This window comes from Balaenoptera borealis, assembly GCF_965194805.1.
Source record: "Balaenoptera borealis genome assembly, chromosome: 1".
NCBI classification, from domain to species: domain Eukaryota; kingdom Metazoa; phylum Chordata; class Mammalia; order Artiodactyla; family Balaenopteridae; genus Balaenoptera; species Balaenoptera borealis.
The window spans coordinates 171,433,945-171,457,526 of record NC_138860.1 but is presented as its reverse complement, the minus strand read 5'-3'; the positions used below and the strand labels follow the sequence as shown (position 1 = coordinate 171,457,526).

Genomic DNA, 23,582 nt, shown 5'->3' with positions numbered 1-23,582 from the left:
GAAAGCAGACACAGGAACGTGCTCTGTTAGTGCAGGATGAAGAGAAAATTAAAAGGCAAGAGAGATCTACTGAAAGCGCCTTGCCCCAGCAAGAAAATGAAGAAATTCTTCCCAAGGTTTCTATTCCAATCCCTGAGGATCACAAGTTTCTCAAAAAGTGCCACCTCTACTCTAGTACTTTTTCATCTCCTCGTATTCCTTTTGTGATGTCTCTTCTCGTGGTTCTTGCATTGGCTGTCTGGTGGTTGGTCTTTCTGTGATCGGAAAACGGGTGCTCATCTGAAATGTCAAGACTAAAACCATTGAACTTTGTTGTTCGCTTCTCCTGTGTTATCTCCTGTGTGATGCCCTCTGATCTTGACAGTTCACTGTCCTAAGGGAGAGTCTGTGATCATTTTTCTGTCAATAAAATGTTACTCTTTGTAGAATATATATCATGGGGTACAAAGGAGTAGCAATGGATTGCTCAAGCCAGTTTTCCTCACCAAAGTTTAACAAGTTTAGGCAAATCTGATTTACCCATATGGCAGGTTGGTACTTTCCCCAAAAGCTTTAACTCTTTTATCCTGCATGTTCTTATTGTTCACTGTTGCTATGTCCTCCTCTCTGGTGTTTCACAGAAAGCAGGATATCCTGTAGAAACATTTGATGGAATATTTTCCTAATCTTCGATAGTTATTTGTGGGGCATGGGCTCTGTAGTTTAAGAAAAAAATTCAAGTTGCTAACCTTTCAAAAGCCTTAAAATGATACATTTTAATCTGTGAATCTATAACCACTCCTTTTCTTGAGATATCAAACCAATATATACAAAGCCTTTTTTGGAAAAGGGCTTTTGACTTCTGTGGCCTTCTTATGTGTATTTCTGAGACGTACAGGAACAAACAACTTTATCCTGCCTGGTGTATAGAAGAGATCTGCAAAGGTTAAATGCATTTTTCACAAGTATAATGTTGATGGTTTAAGGAAAATGGTGCTGGTGCCCTTTAGCCTCCAGCCAGGGCTGAATTTTCCAGACTACTCTGCCCATCTTTAAAAGTCCTGGAATAACAAATTTCTTTAAGGTCTGTACGTAAACATACCCTTCTCTGAATTAAAATACTGTGTTACTTCTTTACGAGTTAAGTAATTATATTGCTAGAAGCAATATTTAGCCATTATGATAAGCTTAAAATAGATATCGATACATTTTGTTTTTCTGATAGACCTTGGACTTGTTTATTCTTACATGTGTGTTGAAATCAATTGTTTTTCATCGACGGCCTTGTGAGCTGAGGTTCTGTCGTGACAAGTATGTGTCTTCTGTTTCCATGTTGATTTTTAAGGCTTACCTGAAGTAAATATGCGTGTGCTCTCTCTTCACAACACAACTCGGATACCTAACCTGTTGGGTTTTTTTTCCCCTCAGTATTAATGAAATCTTGCATGTAGTTTGCTTTTTATGGCGCTTGAATGTACCAATATGGATGATTTGGTTAATGTTGTCTCAAATATTTGTTTTGAAATCTGAGTTCCTAGAGTTATCAAACTGAGATTATTGCACTTTACTTCTCAACACTTCCAGCTGATGTAACTTCTAAACAAGACTTTTTGTTTTTAAGATGACGGTGTCTTAGAGCAAAAAACGAGAACCCTAAAGCCAAGAATCTTTTGTCCTTCAACAGCCACTATTATTATTCTATCTTCTCTGGAGACATGTAGAAATAATTCTCTGGTATTTCCTGAAAACTGCTACTCTGTTATTATAGGCTATCCAAAAAGATGGGAAAGAAGTGAGATGCAGGTTAAAATTTTAAATCTGGTATATCTTTCATGTCACAGGCTATGTCTGTTTATAAGAAATATTTTGTAATTAAGCATATTTATTGATTCACTCATAATAAGAAAAAAGAGACCTCAAATTAACCTGAAATATTGCAGAACCATTCTTTAACACAGAAAGTGATCATCATCAGTACTCCCCTTTATCTGTGAAATAGAGATATGAGAGCTTTCCTTATGAAATAACAGAACTATGGCATTGGTTAGATACTTTTGAATTTTTTTCAAAAAACTAAAAAGGAAATAATCTTAGGATTTTGTTGATACTTTTATAACTGTTTCAGATTATATTTCCAGTTTTCATCCATGTACATAGCATTTTATTAATTATTATTGTAAATGTCCCCTTGAGTTTTGTTTCCCTTTGTATTGGAGTTATTTCAAGTCCATTAAAAGTCTAGTGTAAGCCAACAATACTTTTCGGTTTTCTGAAGTGAAGCAGGAGCCCTCAGAGGTCCTTATTGATGATCAAAGGAGAGGCCCTTTCTTCTGTTAATAGGGTGAGAATGGTTGAGAGGGGAAGGGCTGATACTTTGAATTGGACTAATAAGCTGGCCAATGCAGGCTCAAAAAATATGCCCATCACAGTTATCAGAGGAAAAATATTTTACACTGCTGCCAATATGTATAACATAAAGCTGTAAATAGTCTTGGTTTCCCTTTCACATCTCATTTCATTCTTGGTACCAGAGACAGATCCAAATAACTGTGTGTTGGTTTTACCCTGGTTCAGCTTCTTAACAGCAGGTTGATGAGTGGAAAACAATTTGGACTAAAGGTATCGTTACAGACCAGTAAAAAGTCTGGGGTTTTTGCCTTGGTTTTGCTATTAGTCATTTCTACGGTGACTCTGAGAAGTTCACTTAACTACTTGGTGCCCAGATTTCCACCTAGTAACGTAGAGACAAACCTACCTCATGAGAATGAATCTGTAACATGTTCCAGGAACCAGAAGCTCTGGTTGTCATTAAATTCTTGGTCTTTTGGGGACTGGAAATTAAAAAAACAAACACATTAACTTCCTGGATTTTTAAAAAAAGAAGTAAGCAATTAAATAGCTGTGTTGATTTCCATCTACTCTGTATTGATATTTGACCAAACACTTAAAACTACTAAAGTTAAAAATTCCTTGTACTCTTAAGCAATTCATCTTACCCATATGGTATTTTAGAGTGGACCATACTGGAAGATAAATCCAGCCTCTATATTTTGGACCTATCTTTTAGCCATATTCTTATGCTAATGCATGGATTATGAAGGAGATTCAGTTTGCATGGGTCAATTCTACTACTTGTTTCTATCTTTGGTAAAAGTTTTGAAGGGAGAAGATATTGACTCTGTTGACTAACATGAGACTAGTGATTATCTGTGGCCTAGATTTCGTTGCCATCCTAGATCCTAGTACATTTCTTTCTATTAAATATTATTGTAAGTTTTACTCTGAAATTTCTGTGGATATAAGCCAATTCAATTCTTCCTACATTCCTAAGTCACTACTGTAGTATTTCCTATAGAAAAGTATGTAAGACATCCTACACATTAGAGGTTTGGTTATTTTTTGAAGGCATTACCAATCAAAATTTATATTTAGGCTTTACCTAGTGATCATGTATTTACAAAAGGAAGACAGAAAATTCAAAACTAATATGAGACACTTTCTCATTGTTGCTTTTTTCTTGCCAAGAGTATTGAGAATAGTAAAGATATATAGAACTTTTCTACCAAGTTTCCTTCTCTTCTGTTCGTCTTCATAGAAATTATAAAATCCCAAACTTTTTTACAGCATTCTCTATCACATTGCGGAAGACTATTATATTGTTTCTATTACACATGGAAGTTTTGCTTTTTTTCACTGCACTCAAACGAGCCCTGTTGCTTGTAATTTTGGTAGTAGAAATGGAGACAACTCCTTATTCTTATCTGTGGGATAGCTCCATCTGCCTCCTCTACACTGTAGGGAATAGTATCAGTAAGCCTGGCTCCTTTCTGCTGCTGTTATCCCTCATGCCCTTGGATCTCCTTTTTACTGCATCAGAACATGATGCAAAAAGAAACATGTTGGTGTGGACCTTAGGAATGGACACCTGAAACGGTTAAGAAGTTGTTGTTAAAGTAAGAAAGCCATATAAAGTTAGGCTGGAACAGGAAGAGGGGTAGCTGTGATCAGCAATTACAAATTCATGGAGTATTTCATTTTGTAAACGAAATTCCTTTCATACTAGAACTTGAAAAATAAAGAGAAGAGAAAGTAGAGTAGTTTATTACTCCCACAGATCAGAAATAAAGGATGAAAGCTAAATAACTTTAATAATAGCCTAACCAAATGTACAGATGACAGATTGTTGAGGAAACATCTACGTGAGGAATGCTTTTCTAATCTTTTGTGATTGATATCCTAGAGGGTAACCCTCCCCTTTATCATAGTCAAAATCCTGTTTGGGGTAAATAACAGAATAAATCTAATCTTAAAGATTAAAGGAGGTAGGAAGGCATAGAGTTCCAACTATCTTTTCAGGTCCCCCAAATCAATAAAGGATGCAGTTTAGTTCTGTCTCTTTAAAGAAGAGTCTCCATATGTATAGAATCCTATCTCAACAAAACACAGAGAATAAGAATTAAAGGAAAAACATGGTTACTGCTATCCGTTCTTTATTCATTGCCCTCTAGGGCAATCAATGTATTGCAGGGATGGGTTGCAAAGAGGCAGCATTATCAGAATTTTAGGATTGGATAGGCCCCCAATCCACCTCCTCTCCCCTCCAATGCTTGATTCTTCTGTACAGTATCATTTAGAGATTCAGAGACCAAGTGGTCTCCCAGCCTGTGATTAAACATCTCCCAAGATATAGCACATTATGTCTTTCGACATCCCAGATTTTTAGATATTAATCATTCATGTATTAAGTCAAAGTCTGTTTCCCTGTAGCTTTCACTTCTTGGTTCTGAATGGAGGCATTCTGAAGAATTTTCTATCTTCCACATTATAAGGTCTTCACCATAGTTAAAAGTAACTCTCACGTTGCAATTAGTCACAGTTCTTGCCCTCAGATAACTTACCATCTGATATCCAGTTCTGTCCCAGTCTCCCTCCTAGCATGTTATCCTTCTGCTTTCTTCCTTTCTTTTTCTAGCTTTTCTTGTTTTATCAGCTCTTTTTCTTTCTGGCTCCGTTGCCCATTGGTTGCTTCACTATGGTTTATTCAGTTTTATGTCCCTACCCAATGACTTGCCCTCTCTAAAAGAACATTTTGGAATTCCTGGAAATCCTAGCTTCTTCATAGATCACACAGGCACTTGGGGTTTTTTGTTTGTTTTTTAGATAAAGGAGTTGGGGGAGGGGGTGGGATAGTTTTGTAGCTTTGGAAACTTCTTGTAGCCCAGAATCTGTTGACAAGATTGTATTGCCATTATATCCTGAAGCAGCATACCACCAGAGCCTGCATTCTAACTTTGCTTGCCTTCTCTGACAGCCTGGCTAACCTTTACATCCTCTATAATAGCCCCCACGTGATCTGATTTATACCACTTTGATATGATACAGTTATGGAAACTTACTTTCTGTTTAACATTCTGATTTTGACTTAGAGCCCCACTAGAAAAAGTGATATTAAAAATTTGAAATGTTAATCCATCTCTTTTAGTTTTGCCTGTCTCCTCAAAACTGTGAGATTCTCAGAGGTGTGAAGCCTTGTTTTATCTATCTTTGTTTGCCAAAGATACCTTTGTATCTCAGATATATAATGAATAATTAATATTTGTTAAATTGAATTAAAGAATTAGTAACATGGTAATGGATAAAGTCTAACTTTTCACTTAGAATCTCTTGTATTAGGACACAAGTTTGTGCCAAAGTAATCACCCCATGCCCTATCAGTACATGCAGGTAGCCCAAAAAACCCATATACGGCCCGGAAGCCACTGTCTCTCCTATTAATCCTGTAGTATGGTCCTTGGTTTATTCAAAGAATCTACATATACTTCTACGATAGGTGTCAGTCTCTCTTGTTAATGTCTTGTAATTTGATTCAATTAAAAGCTCTTATCCAGTTACCACACTAACAATCAACTGTTTTCACTATAGAATGTATTATCGAGACCAGGGTACTTGTTTATATGTGTAAATACATCTTGGAGTGTGATACCATGAAGAGAACCTGTTATTTGACATTTTGCGTTTATCTAAAATACATTTCAGAGAGCAGTTTGATACATTTGTCTTGTGTTTTATATGATATAAAAACACCAAATGTATCAAACTCTTGTGGTATCAAGAGTTTTGTATGTCAGATAGACCAGGGGTTGACAAACTTTTTCTGTAAAGGACCAGATAATAACTATTTTAGGCTTTGCAGTCCATATAGTCTCTGTCAAAAGTACTCAGCGTTGCCATTGTAGAGTAAAAGCAGCATTGACAATAAATAAACAAAGAAACATGAATATGTTCCAGTCAAACTTTATTTGTGGACACTGAAATCTGAGTTTCATATAATTTGTATGTGTCACTAAATATTTTTCTATTTCTTTCCCAACCGTTTAAAAATGTAAAACCATTCTTAGCTCATAGCCGTACAGAAGCAAGGAAAGGGCTGGATTTGGCTGCTGGCTGTAGGCTGCTGACCCCTCTTATAGGTCTAGAGAGACAGAGAACTGATCAGTTAGATTTTCTGCCTTTGTACTGTTTCGAAGAGTTGTAGTCACAACCTTAACATCTTCATTCAGTGTTGAAGTATTTTTGGTCTTGTTTAGGGTTAGAAATGGAAAACAAAAGACAAGGCACTCATTCCTATTTATCTGGCAGCCAGGGTACACCTGAACGATAATCTAAAATATCTTTACCACCACAACACACCTGCCTCTGTCAGTTTCCAAATTGTTCTGTGTTAACTGTGCTCTTAACATGTTCAGTGACAAATCCAGCTAACCCCTTTGTTCTTTTTGGTTTTTAAGGGTCTGCCTCTATCTCCCCCTAAGGAATAAAGAAACAATTTCCAAATTCACCTTCTCTTTAGCCGGGTTTTAGAGATATCTAATGAACATGGTAAAGAAAGTGAAATGATTTTCACTCTAAATTTTTGGTACACCATAGTGTATAAATTTAAGGTTGGATATCTAAGGGAAACGTTTTAGAAGGGTTCCTCTTTCAAAATAAAGATTTCTCTGAGAGGAGTTCCCTACTTCAGGGCTGATTTGGGCAGTATTTACCAAGAAGTCAGAATAAAATAAAGTTATGTACTTTCGGAGGTGTCTTTGCTCCCTAGTTGACTGTTGTGTTCTGAAGGATTCCTTGATCTGTAATTAGCTTTGGGAGGTGCTTTCTAACACATTCCTAAATCTATGTTCCTTTCCCCCTGGTCCAGGATCCTTTAGCTATGATACACGGTTGAATAAATTGTTTATTCATTAGCAGTTGAGCAAGATATTTAAGCATAAAGAAATCTGCTAAGAACTTCTCTTTTTGGAACATTTTCTTTGATATTTTTCTCATGTTATGCTTTGTTAATATGTAAAATTATTACGAATAAATCTTATTGCAAATCTGATTCTGGTTGCTACTAATCATTAAGGAAATGAGTCAGGAATGCTGCACATAGACAGACCCACTACCAAAAAAGGGGGGGAAGGAACCTCTGCTTCAGCAGATCAGCAAGAGATATTGTCAGCCAGTCTTTCTAGAAAAATTCTCTTGTTTTTCCCATATTTTCACTCTTCTGGGTGGCCCAGTAATTGTCTTATGCTCAGTCCTAAAACAGAGACAACTTATGCACATGCGTTCACTACTGAGAGTATTAATGTTTTAAATCAGCTTTGGAACTATTTGACTTATTTATACGAAGTTTTAAAAATAATTTTTTTCTAACCCACTTAATCAGTCACTACAACACATGTAATTGTCACATCTGTTAGAAGCATTTTTAATATGCTGAATTTGTCTTTTTTTGTTGTTTTTTGTTTTAAAAAGAAGCACTCTACAAATTAGTAGTTATTAATGCCTCTCTGATCATATTGAAGAGTGAGGATGGAGTGGGTGTGGATATGCGGGGCGTGAGGAGAGCTGCTCCTATAATGTGGAATTAACAGAAGGTCCACTGCTTAATCTCTTACTTCACCTTGGTGAACCTTATCTCTTATCTTACTCTCACAGTTCTAGATTCTATTGTATCATCCAGGTGATTACTTAAAACCAACACTCCACATTTTGAAGTGGTCTGTTTACTAGCACAAATTATGTACCTTGTTGCCATGTCTGAGTAATACAAAATTTTGTAGTGTTTCTCCAAAGCCACATTCCTTTTAGGAATTTATTGGAAGTGTTAACATGGAAAACCCTTTCACTATTATACGATTTTTTGGGAAGAGAAGACACAGCTAATTAATATCTAGTCATCGTTTTCTGTTGTATATAGTTCTGTGGAATCAAGGTGCTATTTTCTAGATATCAAATTGGGGTATAATATTTGCCTTAAGTGCTTACTATGGCTTTAATCATTTTTGGAATTGGGACTTCTGAGAAATCCTGCCAAGTGTATTTAATTGTGTTCCATACTAAATGATCAGAGTTTTTGTGCTGGTTATAGCCCCTTCCTTTCCATCTCCATCTCTTCAACTCAACCCTTCTTAGTATAATGAAATAAACTTGACTGGTCATGTCTGGTCTCCTAGACATGTTTAGTATAACTTTTCATATATGCTCAATCACTTTGATTTCTATAGCTCTATTCAGGTTTGAGAACACTCATTTGATCTGTGGAATCCTTGCTGGTGAGTGCAGTGTTAAGGCAAAATTTTCTATTATTTAATAGTTAAAATTTTGCATCAGGCACTGATTTTACAGCTGTTTGCTTTTTCATTCACCTATTCTGGGGATAATCTAATAACAGCACTATTTAGGAAATGATGAAAACTATGTTTGAAGGATAATTGTCATTGGCAAATTCCATTTGCTGGCATTTGTAAAAGGCTGCATTATAGAATGATTTTGATTTTCCTAAAATAGGCAATTTTACCAACCGTAATTTAATAAAGGCCAGCGTCTTCCTAAGTAAGCTCCTTTATCCAGATGTAATTTTTATATGCCAGAGAATAGCAATGGACAATGAAAATGACTCAAGTTTTGTGGAGAAGCTAGTGAGCACTATAAAGACGTACTTCTAGCCAGGGACCAGTAGCATACCAACTTTATTTAAAAAAAAAAAAAAAAAAAAGTAGGGGAAGATATAGCCAAGAGAGAAAATTTAGACTGAAGAGAAATGTATTGCATGATTAAGAATGACACACTAGAGAGGAAAGATAGAATTTTAAAATCGTCTTTTGCTAGCCACGTGGTTACTCTGTTGTTAGTTTATCCCCATCTTGAGCATTTGTGATTCTAATGTCCTTTTCTAAACTGCCAGTTGGCCTGAGTTTTCCACCAAAAGTGTATCAAAACTATTATTTATGAAGGTTTTGGGGGTGGAGGGGCCAGGGGATGTTTTTCTTTTTGGTAATTTTTGTTCTCCTTTCTTCGTTTGTTTCCTTTTTCGGCTGAAGAATGGGCTACTGCTGCTTGACCTGTCATCTTTATGTGCTGTTTACACATGGCTTTTACAAAAGAAGCCATTACCACATCTGATTTATCTCTTATTGCAAGTGCCCCTTTAAAAGCATTTGTTTTAACTTAACAAATTAAAAAACAAAAAAAAATCACCGGGTTAGCGTTATTTTATAACCAAGGGAAACACCGATATTATTAATTTTTCAAAATAGGAATAAGATTACAAATATCGATAATATAGTAAATGTATAAAGACATGTATTTCGTTTTTTAGAGCTTTTCCCCAAGGCACTTAAAGCCAGTCTTTGCTGAGACATAAACTTGCCTTGTTTTGTTAGAGAGAAGTATGTGGAAACAAAGCACTCGCAATTAACTGATCTTATCAGGATTGGAGTCTACTACATTTTTTAGTTTGCATGTTGCAGACCATTTGGGGGTATTATTTAAATACATCTTGATAATTTAAGTGACTGTAATATTTATTGTTTGCTTTAGTTAAGAACCAGGAGCTGGACTCTTCTGCTGGGTATCTTCCTTCTGTGCTTAGCAAGATAACCTCGATTCCTGCTGGTTCTGTGGGCATTTGCAGTACAAAGCATTTCTTACGGGGTTTGCAAAGCAAGGGTAATGTGCTCTGTGGGTGTATATGTGTCTGTGCACACCCCTCCCCCTTAATCCCACTGCCACCTTCTGCTCACTCCTTTTTTCTTATCAAAACTTATTTTTTTTAATCAAAACTTATTTTTTTAAATTATATAAGCCTAACGAATCCCCAAACCCGTTTTTCCTGACATACAGGAACACGGATAAAAGTTTAATGTATTAACTTTCCCTGAGGTATTTGCATTTCCATAGGCCACAGAGTCATTGCAAAGATAATGGTGACATTACAGAGCTGATCATATCGTTAAGCAGTATTTCCGAGGCTAGTCCTAACTCTCAGTTTACTTGACTGAATGGCAAAATAGAATGAAGAGAATGTGAAAACCAATGGTAGTTTAAGAGATGTGGTGGATTTAGGGTTCCATTGGGTAAAGTGACTATAGAGATAGTATGCTAAATCTCAGAGTCTCTTTTTACAGAAAATTTAGGAATTTCTGGAAGCAGAATCTGTGGGTCGTAGCATAAAAAGATATGCTTTGGGCTTAGAAACAGCAATAAATCTATTAAGCTTTAAAATGATTGTAAATTTTGTGACTAATCAGAAATGTTCTCAAAACTATTAAAAATGGCCTATCCAGTGTTCTTCATGAGAATCTTGGCTCAGGAATAATTAAATATCCTCATAGTGTATCAATTTTAGTTCTTATCTTTTATCACAGTTTTTTTCTTCTAAGTTCTACCTGGTAATGTCCTCTAAAATATAGTGAGAACCTGGGTCAGAACGCGCTAAGCTGAAAGACCAGCCTTAGTTAAATCCATAGGGTTGGCTAATTTGGATACTCAAGAAACACTAACTTCCATAAGGACTGGTTCTGGTTCATGTTCCTTTGCAAAAAGTAATATTTTAAGAAATATAGTATAAAGACGAATAATATCTAGTATTTGCTTAGCACTTCATTTTGAACACTCTGAACAGTTAACCCTCACAGTAGCCATATCAGGTAGGTAGTGGTGTTCTTGCTTTATGTGATAAAATTGAGTCTCAGAGCGGCTCAGGGACCTACTTAAGAAAAAGCAGTTTTTAAGTGAGAGAACTGGAGCTAAATCCAGATCTTTGATGTTTCAGTCCAGTGATATTCTGTTATGACACAGCTATATCCTAAGTCACTTAGTCCCCAAGTGAAAATGTGATGAAGGTTACAGAAAGTGAATTAAGGAGAGGGTTGGAATTTGTGAGGCTCTAATGATTTATAAAACTAGGTATTAACAGTGGTGCTCTAAGATCCCCAAACCACTAATGAGTTGATTTATTAATACTGGACTGCCCTTAACTTGCCTTAAATCCCTCAGGTTGTTTCACAGAATGTCCCAGAACCTGAAATAGGATCTTTCAGTCAGTAGGAACCAGAAGATGGGGAATAAGAAATGAGGTCTTTCCTATTGTTAAGACAGAGAGTCTCAGGGCTTTTGTTTGGCCTTGGGGATAATCTAGTTCCTGGTTTAAAAATCATTCAATAAAAAGAATTGAATTTTTTAGAAGAAAATAGTTGTTTCCTTTACGTATTTATTGGGGATATTTAAATAGATCAGTAGTTCAAATTCCCATTCATTAAATCAAACCTCAAGTCCCAGGTCTGAGGAAAATTAGATTGGTGTCCAAAAGCAAACAAACCAAAAACACCTTGTCATCAAACCAAATGACATTTTATAATTCTAATAATTATTTGTTCTTCATCAAAGAAAGTATTTTTGGTTTTCTGTGCTCGAGCCTCTAAGTGTATTTATGTAAAAGTGAAACTCTTGCTGATTTGGAAGGGAATGTTTGAGACTATTTAAGATGGCGCTGGTAAAGTGGGTTAAGACAGGATATTTATGTAATTTAGTGAGAGAATTTGTATTTTGGTCTGGCCAAACTAAGAAAATTCTTTTGCAATCATCATTTGTGTTTCCTGCTTCTCAATTTAGTCATAGTCATTTTGATAAAATAAAATGTTACCTTAGCATGTTAATTGCCCTTCTCTTAAAATTTGCCTTGTATAATTTCAGCAAGTAAGAAAACCCATATTTATTAATTTGTCTATAATGTCTGTTTGAACATGCATATATATATGATGATAAAATTTTCACAGGTATTCTAAAAATAGATCTTTGAAAATACTGAGTAGAATATGAAGGAAAAGGATTTTTCTGAAAACTTAATATTCAACATATATGGATTCCAAGACTCTCATTAGAAGTTAGCTTTGTAACTGATATCACTGTATTTTCTTCCTTCTTTTAAAATTGTTCTGTCAGCTGTCTAATTCTGCTAATGGTGGACTCAGTAACATTGTTGACTGGCTCATTTCAGTGTTTAGTGTAATGTTATAATATGTGAGAAGGCACAAAAAATAACAAGACATTGTAATTAAGCTTACTGACCAGCTCTGATAAAAGTTTGCTTTCTCCCCAGGGTTCCACCATTGCCCAACCACCACACAGCCCTGAGTTTATTATGCAGACATATTTAACTGCTATCTGTACATATCATTGTTAATACCTTCATTCAGCTAAATCTAAGTACTCTGGAAAATGGTTCACTGCCTTCTTTTATTTATCTCAAAAGCACCTAAAAGAGGATTCTCTTCTGAGGTGGCGATTAAACAACTATTTATTGAATTTGGTCATTTCATTCTGCTGTCTTATACTTAATTTCAGTAAAAGAAGGTCTCAGCCTGAGGTGTAGGGCACTCAGCCAAAACAAATCAAAACAAACAAACAAAAAACCACACACACACAAGAAATATAAAGCCTTCTGGTGTGAAGTATGATAGTGTTTATCTATAGTCTATATCACTAATCTAGAGTTAATGTTCAAATCAGGTCTTGGATACTTTAATATTTTATATTCCCAGTTGCTATCATGACTTTGGCAAGAGAGTGATAAGTTTCCTTAAGTGTCTTGACTGTTTCAGAGGCAGATGTCTAATAAGAAATTCACAGAAACTCTGTGACAACTCACAGATACAAACATATTTTTAGTCATATTCCTGAGAATATCCCTGCCATTTCTAAATCAGAAAGCATTAAACAAAATGTAACGAAGCTACACCTTATATTTGAGCTATTTCTTCTCCACTCAGATAGATTGTCCATCATCCTTGACTTTGACTTTCAAAATCCACTCACTAAATTACTACAGTTTTATATTATATTCTCCATATAAAAGAGAATTTTTATACTATTTACCAGTTACTGACATTTCTTATCATTCTTTCCATTAACTACTTTTTCATTTAGGAAACCATTAAGGTTTATTTTTAACTGTTTTCAAAGGCTTGGAGGATATTAAGGATTTATCAGCACTTCCTTCATAAATTGTTTACCAGACTCTTCGGGTTTTACAGATCACTTCATTATGAAACCAGTGTAAAAGCCTACATAAGAAAAATTATTTAATAGCATTTTTATTACAAAGGTAATACATATTCATTTTAAAAAGGTTGGGAAATACAGAAAAACACAAAGAAAGAAATTAAATTATTTGCAATCCTACCCCTACTGATATTTTAGTATACCTTGACGTCTTTTTCATGTATATAATTACACACATTGGAAAATATAATTTTTAAATTGATAAGAAATAAAACATAGCATATTATTAAGAGGGGGATTTAGTCTTTGAAGTTAGCATTTTTGCCTTCTTCCCTTATTCCAACAATCTAATCATGGTCCTGAAATGAAAGTATGTCCCTGAAATCATATGACAAGGTTGGCAGGGAAAGAGCTGCTGTTCTTCATTTGGTCCTTAACTGCCTACTCAGGATTTTAATGTATAGGAAGATAAAATGAGACAATAGCAGGTTCCTTTTCTTTTTTTTTTTGACAGAGAAAGGAATTGTTTTCCTATTGCCATCTAAAGGTAAAATTGGACTTCATTAAGCAAGGAACAAGGACAAAATGTGTGTGGGGAAAATTACCACATAGGCCCTCCAGAAAAAAACTTATATGGCTCTTGCTTATGTAGCAAAATTTTAGAAAGATTTTCAGGATTTATTTTTATTGTGTTGCTTATAGGATAAGAGAGTCTTGTCAGTATAACTGTACTTCTCTCAATAGTCTCTTCAAATATATAAATCCCTTCCTTCAAAAATAACCTAAAACGAAAGACTCTGGATTGCATTTAATGGAGTAGCAGCAAAATACCTATAAAACACCCATATCCTGCTCTTAATGATATCTGTAATCCCTAAGTCAAGGGAGAGGTTATTTATAACTCACAAAGTCACATACATACTCAGGGTTTGATGTTCCTGTGACATAATCCGTTCGAATAAGTCATTTTCAAGAGAAAGCCTTTAGGGAAAAAAAAAATCTCTTGATTTCTGAATTATCATACTTAGCAGGAACCATTGACTTTTTAAGTAAAATTGAGAATTTTCAATCAAATAATGTTCCTGCTCACTTAAATATTGATCTAACATTCTTTCTTCTCATATCCTTTTATTAAAAAATTAATTAATTAATTAATTTTTGGCTGCCTTGGGTCTTCGTTGCTGAGCGCAGGCTTTCTCTACTTGTGGCGAGCGGGGGCTACTCTTTTGTTGCGGTGCACAGGCTTCTCATTGCAGTGGCTTCTCTTTGTTGCGGAGCAGGGGCCCTAGAGCGTGCAGGCTTCAGTAGTTGTGGCACGGGCTCAGTAGTTGTGGCTCACGGGCTCTAGAGCACAGGCTCAGTAGTTGTGGCACACAGGCTTAGTTGCTCCGTAGCATGTGGGATCTTCCCAGACCAGGGATCGAACCCGTGTCCCCTGAATTGGCAGGCAGATTCTTAACCACTACGCCACCAGGGAAGTCCCCCTTCTCATATTCTTGAAACCAACTAGACAGCCTTGTGGTACTTTATACAGGCAACTGGTCTTTCTATTGTAGCATCCTTCTTATAGATCCTGCATCAGGCCAGACAAGCAGCACATCAGATCTCAATTTTATCTGTCACTGTGGGTGGTGCAGACGCAGTCATATGTTTATTCATATCCTTGAGAAGATCTCTTTAAATTTTCCAGACCAATTTGGTATATGCAGCTGTGCAGTATCTTATATAATCCAGTGGTCCATGCTGATGGTCATAGCCAAAGGCACAACACTGTCAGTTAAAATTCCTCACTCGTGTTAGATGCCAAATTGTGGGTGTCTTATGTCATGGGGATAGATCTTCTTTTTGACCCAATCTTTTCTTCTGGCTTTCTAGCCTTCTCCTTAAATTTCAAAGTATAGTGTCGGCCACTAAAACCAGACTCTGCTAAGAGGACTTTGGACAACTTTGTGCTTCCCAAAAGAATAGTCAGGTTTAGTGTATATTCTTTTGAACATAATAGGACATGTCCTTTGGGCCTACTTGAGATACTTTCTGTTGCCATGGGAAGAAATGGGCTTAGAATCAAACACTGACCTTTAAACCTTGGTTCCATCACTTCCTAGCTCTGACTTGCTTACCCTCTCTGTTTCTTCATCTATAAAATAGAGATAGTGACTACCTCATAGTGAGGTTGTGAAAAATTAAATGAGAAAACATGTTAGAGTGACTGTCACACGGTGAACATGCAATAATGTTAGTTTTCCTCTTATTTTCCTGATGTAGGAGATAGAATGCTGGACCAGAATGCTGGTCTGGTCAAGTGGGCCACTTCTTATGTTCTTTGTAAACAAGCCTTTTCAGTTTTTTTTTTTTGAAAGAGCATCTCTGGGTTTTTTTTTAATTAATTAAATTAATTAATTAATTTTTTATTTTTGGCTGCCTTAGGTCTTCGCTGATGCGTGCGGGCTTTCTCTAGTTGCAGTGAGCGGGGGCTAACTCTTCATTGCAGTGCGTGGGCTTCTCATTGCGATGTCTTCTCTTGTTGCGGAGCATGGGCTCTAGGCACGCAGGCTTCAGTAGTTGTGGCACGCGGGCTCGGTAGTTGTGGCTCACGGACTCTAGAGCGCAGGCTCAGTTGTTGTGGCACACGGGCTTAGTTGCTGTGCAGCATGTGGGATCTTCCTGTACCAGGGCTCAAACCCCTGTCCCCTACGTTGGCAGGCGGATTCTTAACCACTGCGCCACTAGGGAAGTCCCAAGCCTTTTTAGTTTTTGAATAGCACAAGGCAAAGCAGTTTTTAGGGCTCCTGGATTTATTTGGTATAATTTCAACAAGTTTTTACTGAACATCTATTACGTGCCAAAAACTGTGCAAGAGAGATAACAGAGCTAAGAAACATAGCAAGTTCTTCCAAGTCTAATGGAAACGACAGATGAGTAAACCAATAATGACAGGGTACAACGGGAACAAAAGAGGCATGGTATCTAAATATACTTTAGGCAGCCGGGGGAAACTTCCAGAAGAACTGACCTGAGCTGAGTATGGACTTGCAGGCAGAAGGAACAATACGATATTGACAAAGGCACGGAGGCAAAAGAAAGCATGCTCTGTTCTAGGAACTGCAAATTGTCTTGAATTAATGGAGAGAAGGATGTATGTGGAGTTACAGCAAGGTGAAGCTGGAGAGAGAGGTAGGAGTCATATTTTAAAGTATTTTCTATGTCTTAATAAAGGACCTGAACTTTATCCAGAAGGCAATGAAGAACCACTGAAGGATTTTAACCAGAAAAATGGAATTTTCAATGTTTCATTTTAGAAATAAATATTTTCACGACAGAATAGAGGATGTGTTCAGGGAAGGTTTGAGATGAGAAAGAAGGAAGGAAGAAAGAAAAGAAGAAAAATGGTTTAGGGCATTAGTAGTAAGTGGGGTGAGGCATTATTAGAGCCTGAATGAAGATAGTAAGTGTGGGAATAGAGAAGAGTAGACAGATAAGGGAGATATTAAAGTGGAATAGATGAGTTTAGTTTGGGGCATATTGTGTTCCATATGCCTGGGAGAGTGTCCAGTAAGTAGTTGGCTGTGTTGTCCAAGAGATCTGGACAACAGAGCCAACTGGAGCGGCTGATTTGACCATATGTGAGAGTGCTCTAAGTGGTAATCCAACCCAACTATTATCAGTTTTCCTTTCATTTCCAGTGACTAATAGATATTAGGTGATCAGTAAATATTTGCTGAATTGATATTACTGTGGCTACAGCTTTTACCCTTGGTCTTCTCTATTCCTGCTTTGAAAAAAATGATTGATCTATCTAATTTTACTCAGCAGTAGGCAACTTTGGGCCAGGTGGTGCTGGCCTAAGCAACGTTTAATTCACAAATGGCTTCTTGATGACAGACCACTACTTATCACTTGAGCAGACTGGTATAAAATTGGCTCTTACTTGATTATCTTAGGTATTTTCCTGGTTATTAATCAGCCTTCTCAGTTGTGACAAAATTATTTGGAGAAGTCATGAAGTACCTCTCCATGTGAGTGGGTGGGGATATGCTATTCACAATGCTAGAGCTAGCATATAGCAATTTGAAAAAGCCTGTTTGTTTATTACCAGCTGGTCTATTTTTGGGCAGCTCCATAACAGCTTGTCTGACTCAAAAGAAATGGTGAGATAAGTGCCCTAGAAAGTAGTACAGTGTGTTAATAACATAACAACAAACTCTTTCTAGTGTCCTCCAGGCCCTAGCCTATTATAGGTGCTCAGGTAATGTTGATTGAATTAAGTGAATCTACATGGTAATTGACAATTACAGAATTTACATGCTTTCATATATATTATTGTATTTGATCTTCAGAACCCTGTGAGCCAAACCAAGTATTACTCTCATTTTAAACATGAGGAAATTCATATACCCTTAGCAAGAGTAGTTTATGTATCTCTGATACATCTGCAGACAGAGACAGTTTCTCTTGTCATCTCTCAATTCTACCTTTTGATGTCCTAAGTAATACTCATGATCAGTCAGTGAAAGACCTGCCTAATGTGAGTTCAACTTGTACCACTTTGAGATGCTCTTGAGTTGACTGTTTCTAGAAGGTTGGCCTGGAGTTCTTGAGTGCAGTGCATCTTTTCTTACCCTTCTTGGCCACTGGTTTATACTCATCAAAATGTAGGCTGGTTTACAACTTAAGGAGCAGCAGTGATTTTTTAAGAAGTATAATACGTGTAGTGTGATTTGAGCACTAAAATGTGTAAGCTGCTCCAAGTGTACGTCATCTACTCCAGGAACACCTTTTTAAAAGAGTCCTTTTCTGTTAAGTTCCTTTATGGCGTGCATGTAATGTGGTAAATTGATCTTACCAAAATTTCAGACCTAAGTGGCTTATGTACAGCTCTCTGGTGAGCACATGCAGATTTTCCTGACATGTGCCTTCTGTTAGATTGTTCATTTCTCAAATGTTCATATTCTTTTCCTAATAGTGTGAATTCCTATTTTTCTTCCACCCACAGCACCTTTCTTTAAACTTTAGGAGTAGGTCTACTGTGATGTTATCTTCTCATCCACATTCTCTTGAAAGTTCTTATTTTAGATCTATTTTCCCTGTGATGTGAGGCATTTAGCCCAGGAGGGAACTCTGTGTTTCCAGGATTTATTTCTCTTAGGGGTTGGAGATATGTCATTCATCTGTGGGGAAATACTTCTCAGCTGCTCAGTCGCATTTATTCTGTTTACAAAGAAATGTTTCACTATTTTTGATATTATAGTTAATTCTTTGGCCATGATTGGATTAAGTCTGTGCTGGATGTACTCAATTTCCATATCTCTGCCAACCAACGCCTAGATTTTAGCTTCTCCATTATGGGCCAGCATGATGATACATATGGCTTGGAGATATGTGGAATATTTTTCAACCTGACCAGACTCCTCAAGCATATGTTTTATTGACTCATAAATTGCATTGTGTCATGTGCATAGTAATGAGTTAGGTATTTAGGAATAGTGACTCCTCTAAATATGAAGAGTATGTGTTATACAGAGAAGACCATAGTAATACGAAGTGCTTGGTACTATGTGAAGCACATCGAAATCATTTCTCAGATTAACCATGTTGTAGAAATATGACCAAAATGAGGTTGGAATCATTTAAGCTGCTGACATGTTTTGTGAACAGTAATTCTTCCTTTTGACCACCTCAGGAGTTAAGATTCTTGGTTTATATTAGTGTTAATATTTTTGAGGCCTCTTAGAAATCATTGTTGATTCTCAGAGTTCACTGTATTCCCCACGTATTCCTAATCTTCTTGCTTTTGTATGTGTTCATTCGTTTGTAGAATATAAATGGCATTCGCACAGAGGAGGTGGCTGCCATGACCAAGGGGCCATTTACCAACCCTGACTCTGAATGGGAGGGCCCCAAGCATTCAGTAATTCCTAGTAAGAGCCAAATGACTACCCCGTTGGAGTCTCCACAAAACTTTGGCTTTGGCTCCCTCTCCATAAGCAGCAAGGAGACAGAAGAGAAGGAGCAGGGGGCAACTGGCTATCTTGATATTGAGGAAATGTCGAGAGGTCCAAGTGGGGAATGTGTAGGAGTGGAGGAACAGGCCAGTGCCTTAAAGTCCTCAATATCACCAGCTTCCTCTCAGCTGCAACTTGCTGAAAAAAAAGCAGAGAGTAGTGAAGAACATGTTATACCAGGAGAGCCTGTTGGAGAGCAAAATGGATCATTTCCTGACTCTCGTGTGGGTAACCAGTTCCCCACCCTCATTCGAAGTTTCCAGGTAGTAACTGATTCAGTCGTGCAGATCTAATGACTCACTTTGGGAGAGGGCCAGAATCTATTCTGTGGAGGAGGTGGTGGTGGTGGCAGTGGTGAGGGTAGTAGCCTCTTGGCTTTTTTTCAAAATCACAGAATAAAATTGAAATCCTTGATTACTACAAAGAAATTTATTCAGAGTCATTAACACCAAGGCTAGAAATGCTTTCTCCCCTGTTGACTTAACAAAACTCTTGGGGGTAAACTCCAGCTGTTTATCTTTATGAAGCTGGTGTAAGTATGTTCCTCTTTTCCTTGCTCAAGTATGGGCTGTGTAAAGAGGTGAATTTCTGAGACTTCTGTGATGAGGAGCCCTCAGTGTTCTGAGACCCTGCTCAAAAAATTAAAATACTCTTAATTACAAGGGGTAACTGACTTTTTAAATAAGGAATCAGGCCCCAAATAATTTTTTCTGTATTGCAGCCACATAGCGCAGCCCACCACTCCCACTGACCCCACTCATGGGAGCTTCCATGATTATAGGTACTAATCTTCTATGCTAAGGTGGATGGCCACTTAACTTTACCACAATCAAATGGTAGTTTTAGGGTGATTTATAGTCTTGGGGAAGGTGAGCTGATGGACAAGAAACCTTTGATATTTCGCTAATGTTCATTCTTCTGAAATTCTGAGATTAATCACCAGGTGGTGGTAGAACTGATTATTTTCTCTCCAGTTTTCCAAATACTGTTTCTTTTCAATAACTCCAAAGTGAATGTCTGACATTGATTTGAAAGAAGTTAATGAATTCCAGGGGAATGTGTTCCGATGCCACTGCTATTTCATGTACCATTTGTACTTAGGGGAGGAAATATGGCTGATTTTCTTAATTTTAATGGTACAGTCACAAGGACAAACAAAAGTGAGTGCTATTTGGCAAGTAGTTTTATATTAAAATTCTGAAGGTCAGTCTGAAGTGTTTTATATCACCAATCGTAACTGTCTGATATCATAATTTTCCATTAAGCATATGAAAGTGATTATAGTAATGCTGTTCTTTAATATCGTTCATGATTTGACACCTTGTCAGGGCTACTTTGGAATAGTGTCCAAGTCTTTGGCAAAGATTGAGCTAGCCCTTTGCTTGATTACAGCAATCACTTTGATCAGCTCAATGTCAGAAGTTTAGTTCTCCACAGCCTTCAGAAGACTCTGGTAACTCTGTTTCTTTACTGCTTCACAGCCTCCCCTGGTGAAGACTCAGACCGTCACCATCTCAGACACTGCCAATGCTGTGAAAAGTGAAATTCCAACCAAAGACGTCCCTATAGTCCACACCGAGACCAAGACCATCACTTATGAGGCTGCCCAGGTAGGACACAGTTTGATATTTCAGAACCAAAGACTACAGTAAACATGATAAATATCCTTTCTTCACAGGGTTGCTAATCACTTGCTGCAAATAATGCTAGGCTTTTCTGGGGCAGTTCTTTTCAGAAGAGATTACTGATCTCAAGATGTCCCAAAATACTTTTTCAAAAGCAACATTATCTTGGCTCTGATTGCTTATATCCACCCAATTCAGTTAGGGAAGGCAGTCTAGTGTAATGGTTGATAACATGGGCTTTGGGTCAAACAAATCTGAGTTCAGGTCCCAGCTTTTTTAAAAATTTAATTAATTAATTAATTTATTTATTTTTGGCTGCGTTGGGTCTTCATTGCTGTGCGCGGGCCCTCTATAGTTGTGGCAAACAGGGGCCCCTCCTCGCCGCGGTGCGCAGGCCTCTCATTGCGGCAGCCTCTCTCATTGCGGCGTCCTCTCTCGTTGCGGAGCACGAGCTCTAGGCGCGTGGGCTTCAGTAGTTGTGACATGTGGGCTCAGTAGTTGTGGCTCGCGGGCTCTAGAGTGCAGGCTCAGTAGTTGTAGCGCACGGGCTTAGTTGCTCCGCGGCATGTGGGATCTTCCCGGAGCAGGGCTCGAACCCGTGTCCCCTGCATTGGCAGGTGGACTCTTAACCACTGTGCCACCAGGGAAGCTCCAGGTCCCAGCTTCTTCATTTGCTAACTTAAACAAGTGGTTGAACGTCTGTGAGCCCTGATGCCCCCACACCCCACCTCCACCCGCATGATGTTAGTATCTACTTCATGATTCTGTTGTAAAGCTTATATAAAATACAGTGCTGTATGGAATCAACTTGAGCACCACGCCTGAAAGTGTAAATAAGAAACGGCTATAATAATTATAATCAATTTATTACAATTAAATTTAAAATCATGTAAGAATTTAGTACTTAAAATTTTTGTTTACTTCCTACTTTTAGTAATATTTCTCCTTCATTGTTAGTAATTTCAATGAGTTCGGTTGCTTGTGTTGAGTTGTTTTTCTTTTTTATATATATATATATATATATTTATTTATTTTTCTTATTAGTCATCCATTTTATACACATCGGTCTATACATGTCAACCCCAATCTCCCAATTCATCACACCACAACCCCCACCCTGTGCCGCTTTCCCCCTTTGGTGTCCATACATTTTTTTCTCTACTTCTGTGTCTCAATTTCTGCTCTGCAAACAGGTTCATCTGTACCATTTTCTAGGTTCCACATATATGCATTAATATACGATATTTGTTTTTCTCTTTCTGACTTATTTCACTCTGTATGACAGTCTCTAGATGCATCCACGTCTCAACAAATGACCCAATTTCGTTCCTTTTTATGGCTGAGTAATATTCCACTGTATATATGTACAACATCTTCTTTATCCATTCGTCTGTCAATGGGCATTTAGGTTGCTTCCATGACCTTCCTATTGTAAACAGTGCTGCAATGAACATTGGGGTGCATGTGTCTTTTTGAATTATGGTTTTCTCTGAGTATATGCCCAGTAGTGGGATTGCTGGGTCATATGGTAATTCTATATTTAGTTCTTTATGGAATCTCCATACCATTCTCCATAGTGGCTGTATCAATTTACATTCCCACCAATAGTGCAAGAGGGTTCCCTTTTCTCCACACCCTCTCCAGCATTTGTTTGTAGATTTTCTGATGATGCCCATTCTAACTGGTGTGAGGTGATACCTCATTGTAGTTTTGATTTGCATTTCTCTAATAATTAGTGATGTTGAGCAGCTTTTCATGTGCTTCTTGACCATCTGTATGTCTTCTTTGGAGAAATGTCTATTTAGGTCTTCTGCCCATTTTTGGATTGGGTTGTTTGTTTTTTTTTAATATTGAGCTGCATGAGCTCTTTATATATTTTGGAGATTAATCCTTTGTCCGATGATTCATTTGCAAATATTTTCTCCCATTCTGAGGGTTGTCTTTTCGTCTTGTTTATGGTTTCCTTTCCTGTGCAAAAGTTTTTAAGTTTCATTAGGTCCCATTTTTTAATTTTTGTTTTTATTTCCATTACCCTAGGAGGTGGATCAAAAAAGATCTTGCTGTGATTTATGTCAAAGAGTGTTCTTCCTATGTTTTCCTCTAAGAGTTTTATAGTGTCTGGTCTTACATTTAGGTCTGTAATCCATTTTGAGTTTATTTTTGTGTATGGTGTTAGGGAGTGTTCTAATTTCATTCTTTTACATGTAGCTGTCCAGTTTTCCTAGCACCACTTATTGAAGAGACTGTCTTTTCTCCATTGTATATCTTTGCCTCCTTTGTCATAGATTAGTTGACCATAGGTACGTGGGTTTATCTCTGGGCTTTCTATCTTGTTCCATTGATCTATATTTCTGTTCTTGTGCCAGTACCATATTGTCTTGATTACTGTAGCTTTGTAGTATAGTCTGAAGTCAGGGAGTCTGATTCCTCCAGCTCCATTTTTTCCCTCCACACTGCTTCGGCTATTTGGGGTCTTTTGTGTCTCCATACAAATTTTAAGATTTTTTTGTTCTAGTTCTGTAAAAAATGCCATTGGTAATTTGATAGAGATTGCATTGAATCTGTAGATTGCTTTGGGTAGTATAGTCATTTTCATAATATTGATTCTTCCAATCCAAGAACACGGTATATCTCTCCATCTGTTGGT

At 37.2% G+C, this 23,582-nt stretch overlaps 1 protein-coding gene across 26 annotated transcripts in view; it reads left to right on the top strand.

Annotated features, from left to right (window-relative positions):
* EPB41 (erythrocyte membrane protein band 4.1) overlaps positions 1-23,582 on the top strand; it is a 202,946-nt gene that overhangs the window by 154,525 nt on the left and 24,839 nt on the right. For 11 of the 26 annotated variants that reach the window (XM_082347473.1, XM_082347472.1, XM_082347474.1 and 8 more), the window contains one exon: positions 20,792-20,920. In XM_082347473.1, coding sequence (XP_082203599.1) covers positions 20,792-20,920 — 129 coding nt within the window. Of the gene's footprint in view, positions 1-5; positions 9,052-19,123; positions 19,574-20,791; positions 20,921-23,582 lie in introns of those variants that run through there. The other 15 variants (XM_082347493.1, XM_082347495.1, XM_082347470.1 and 12 more) reach the window with 5 other exon arrangements.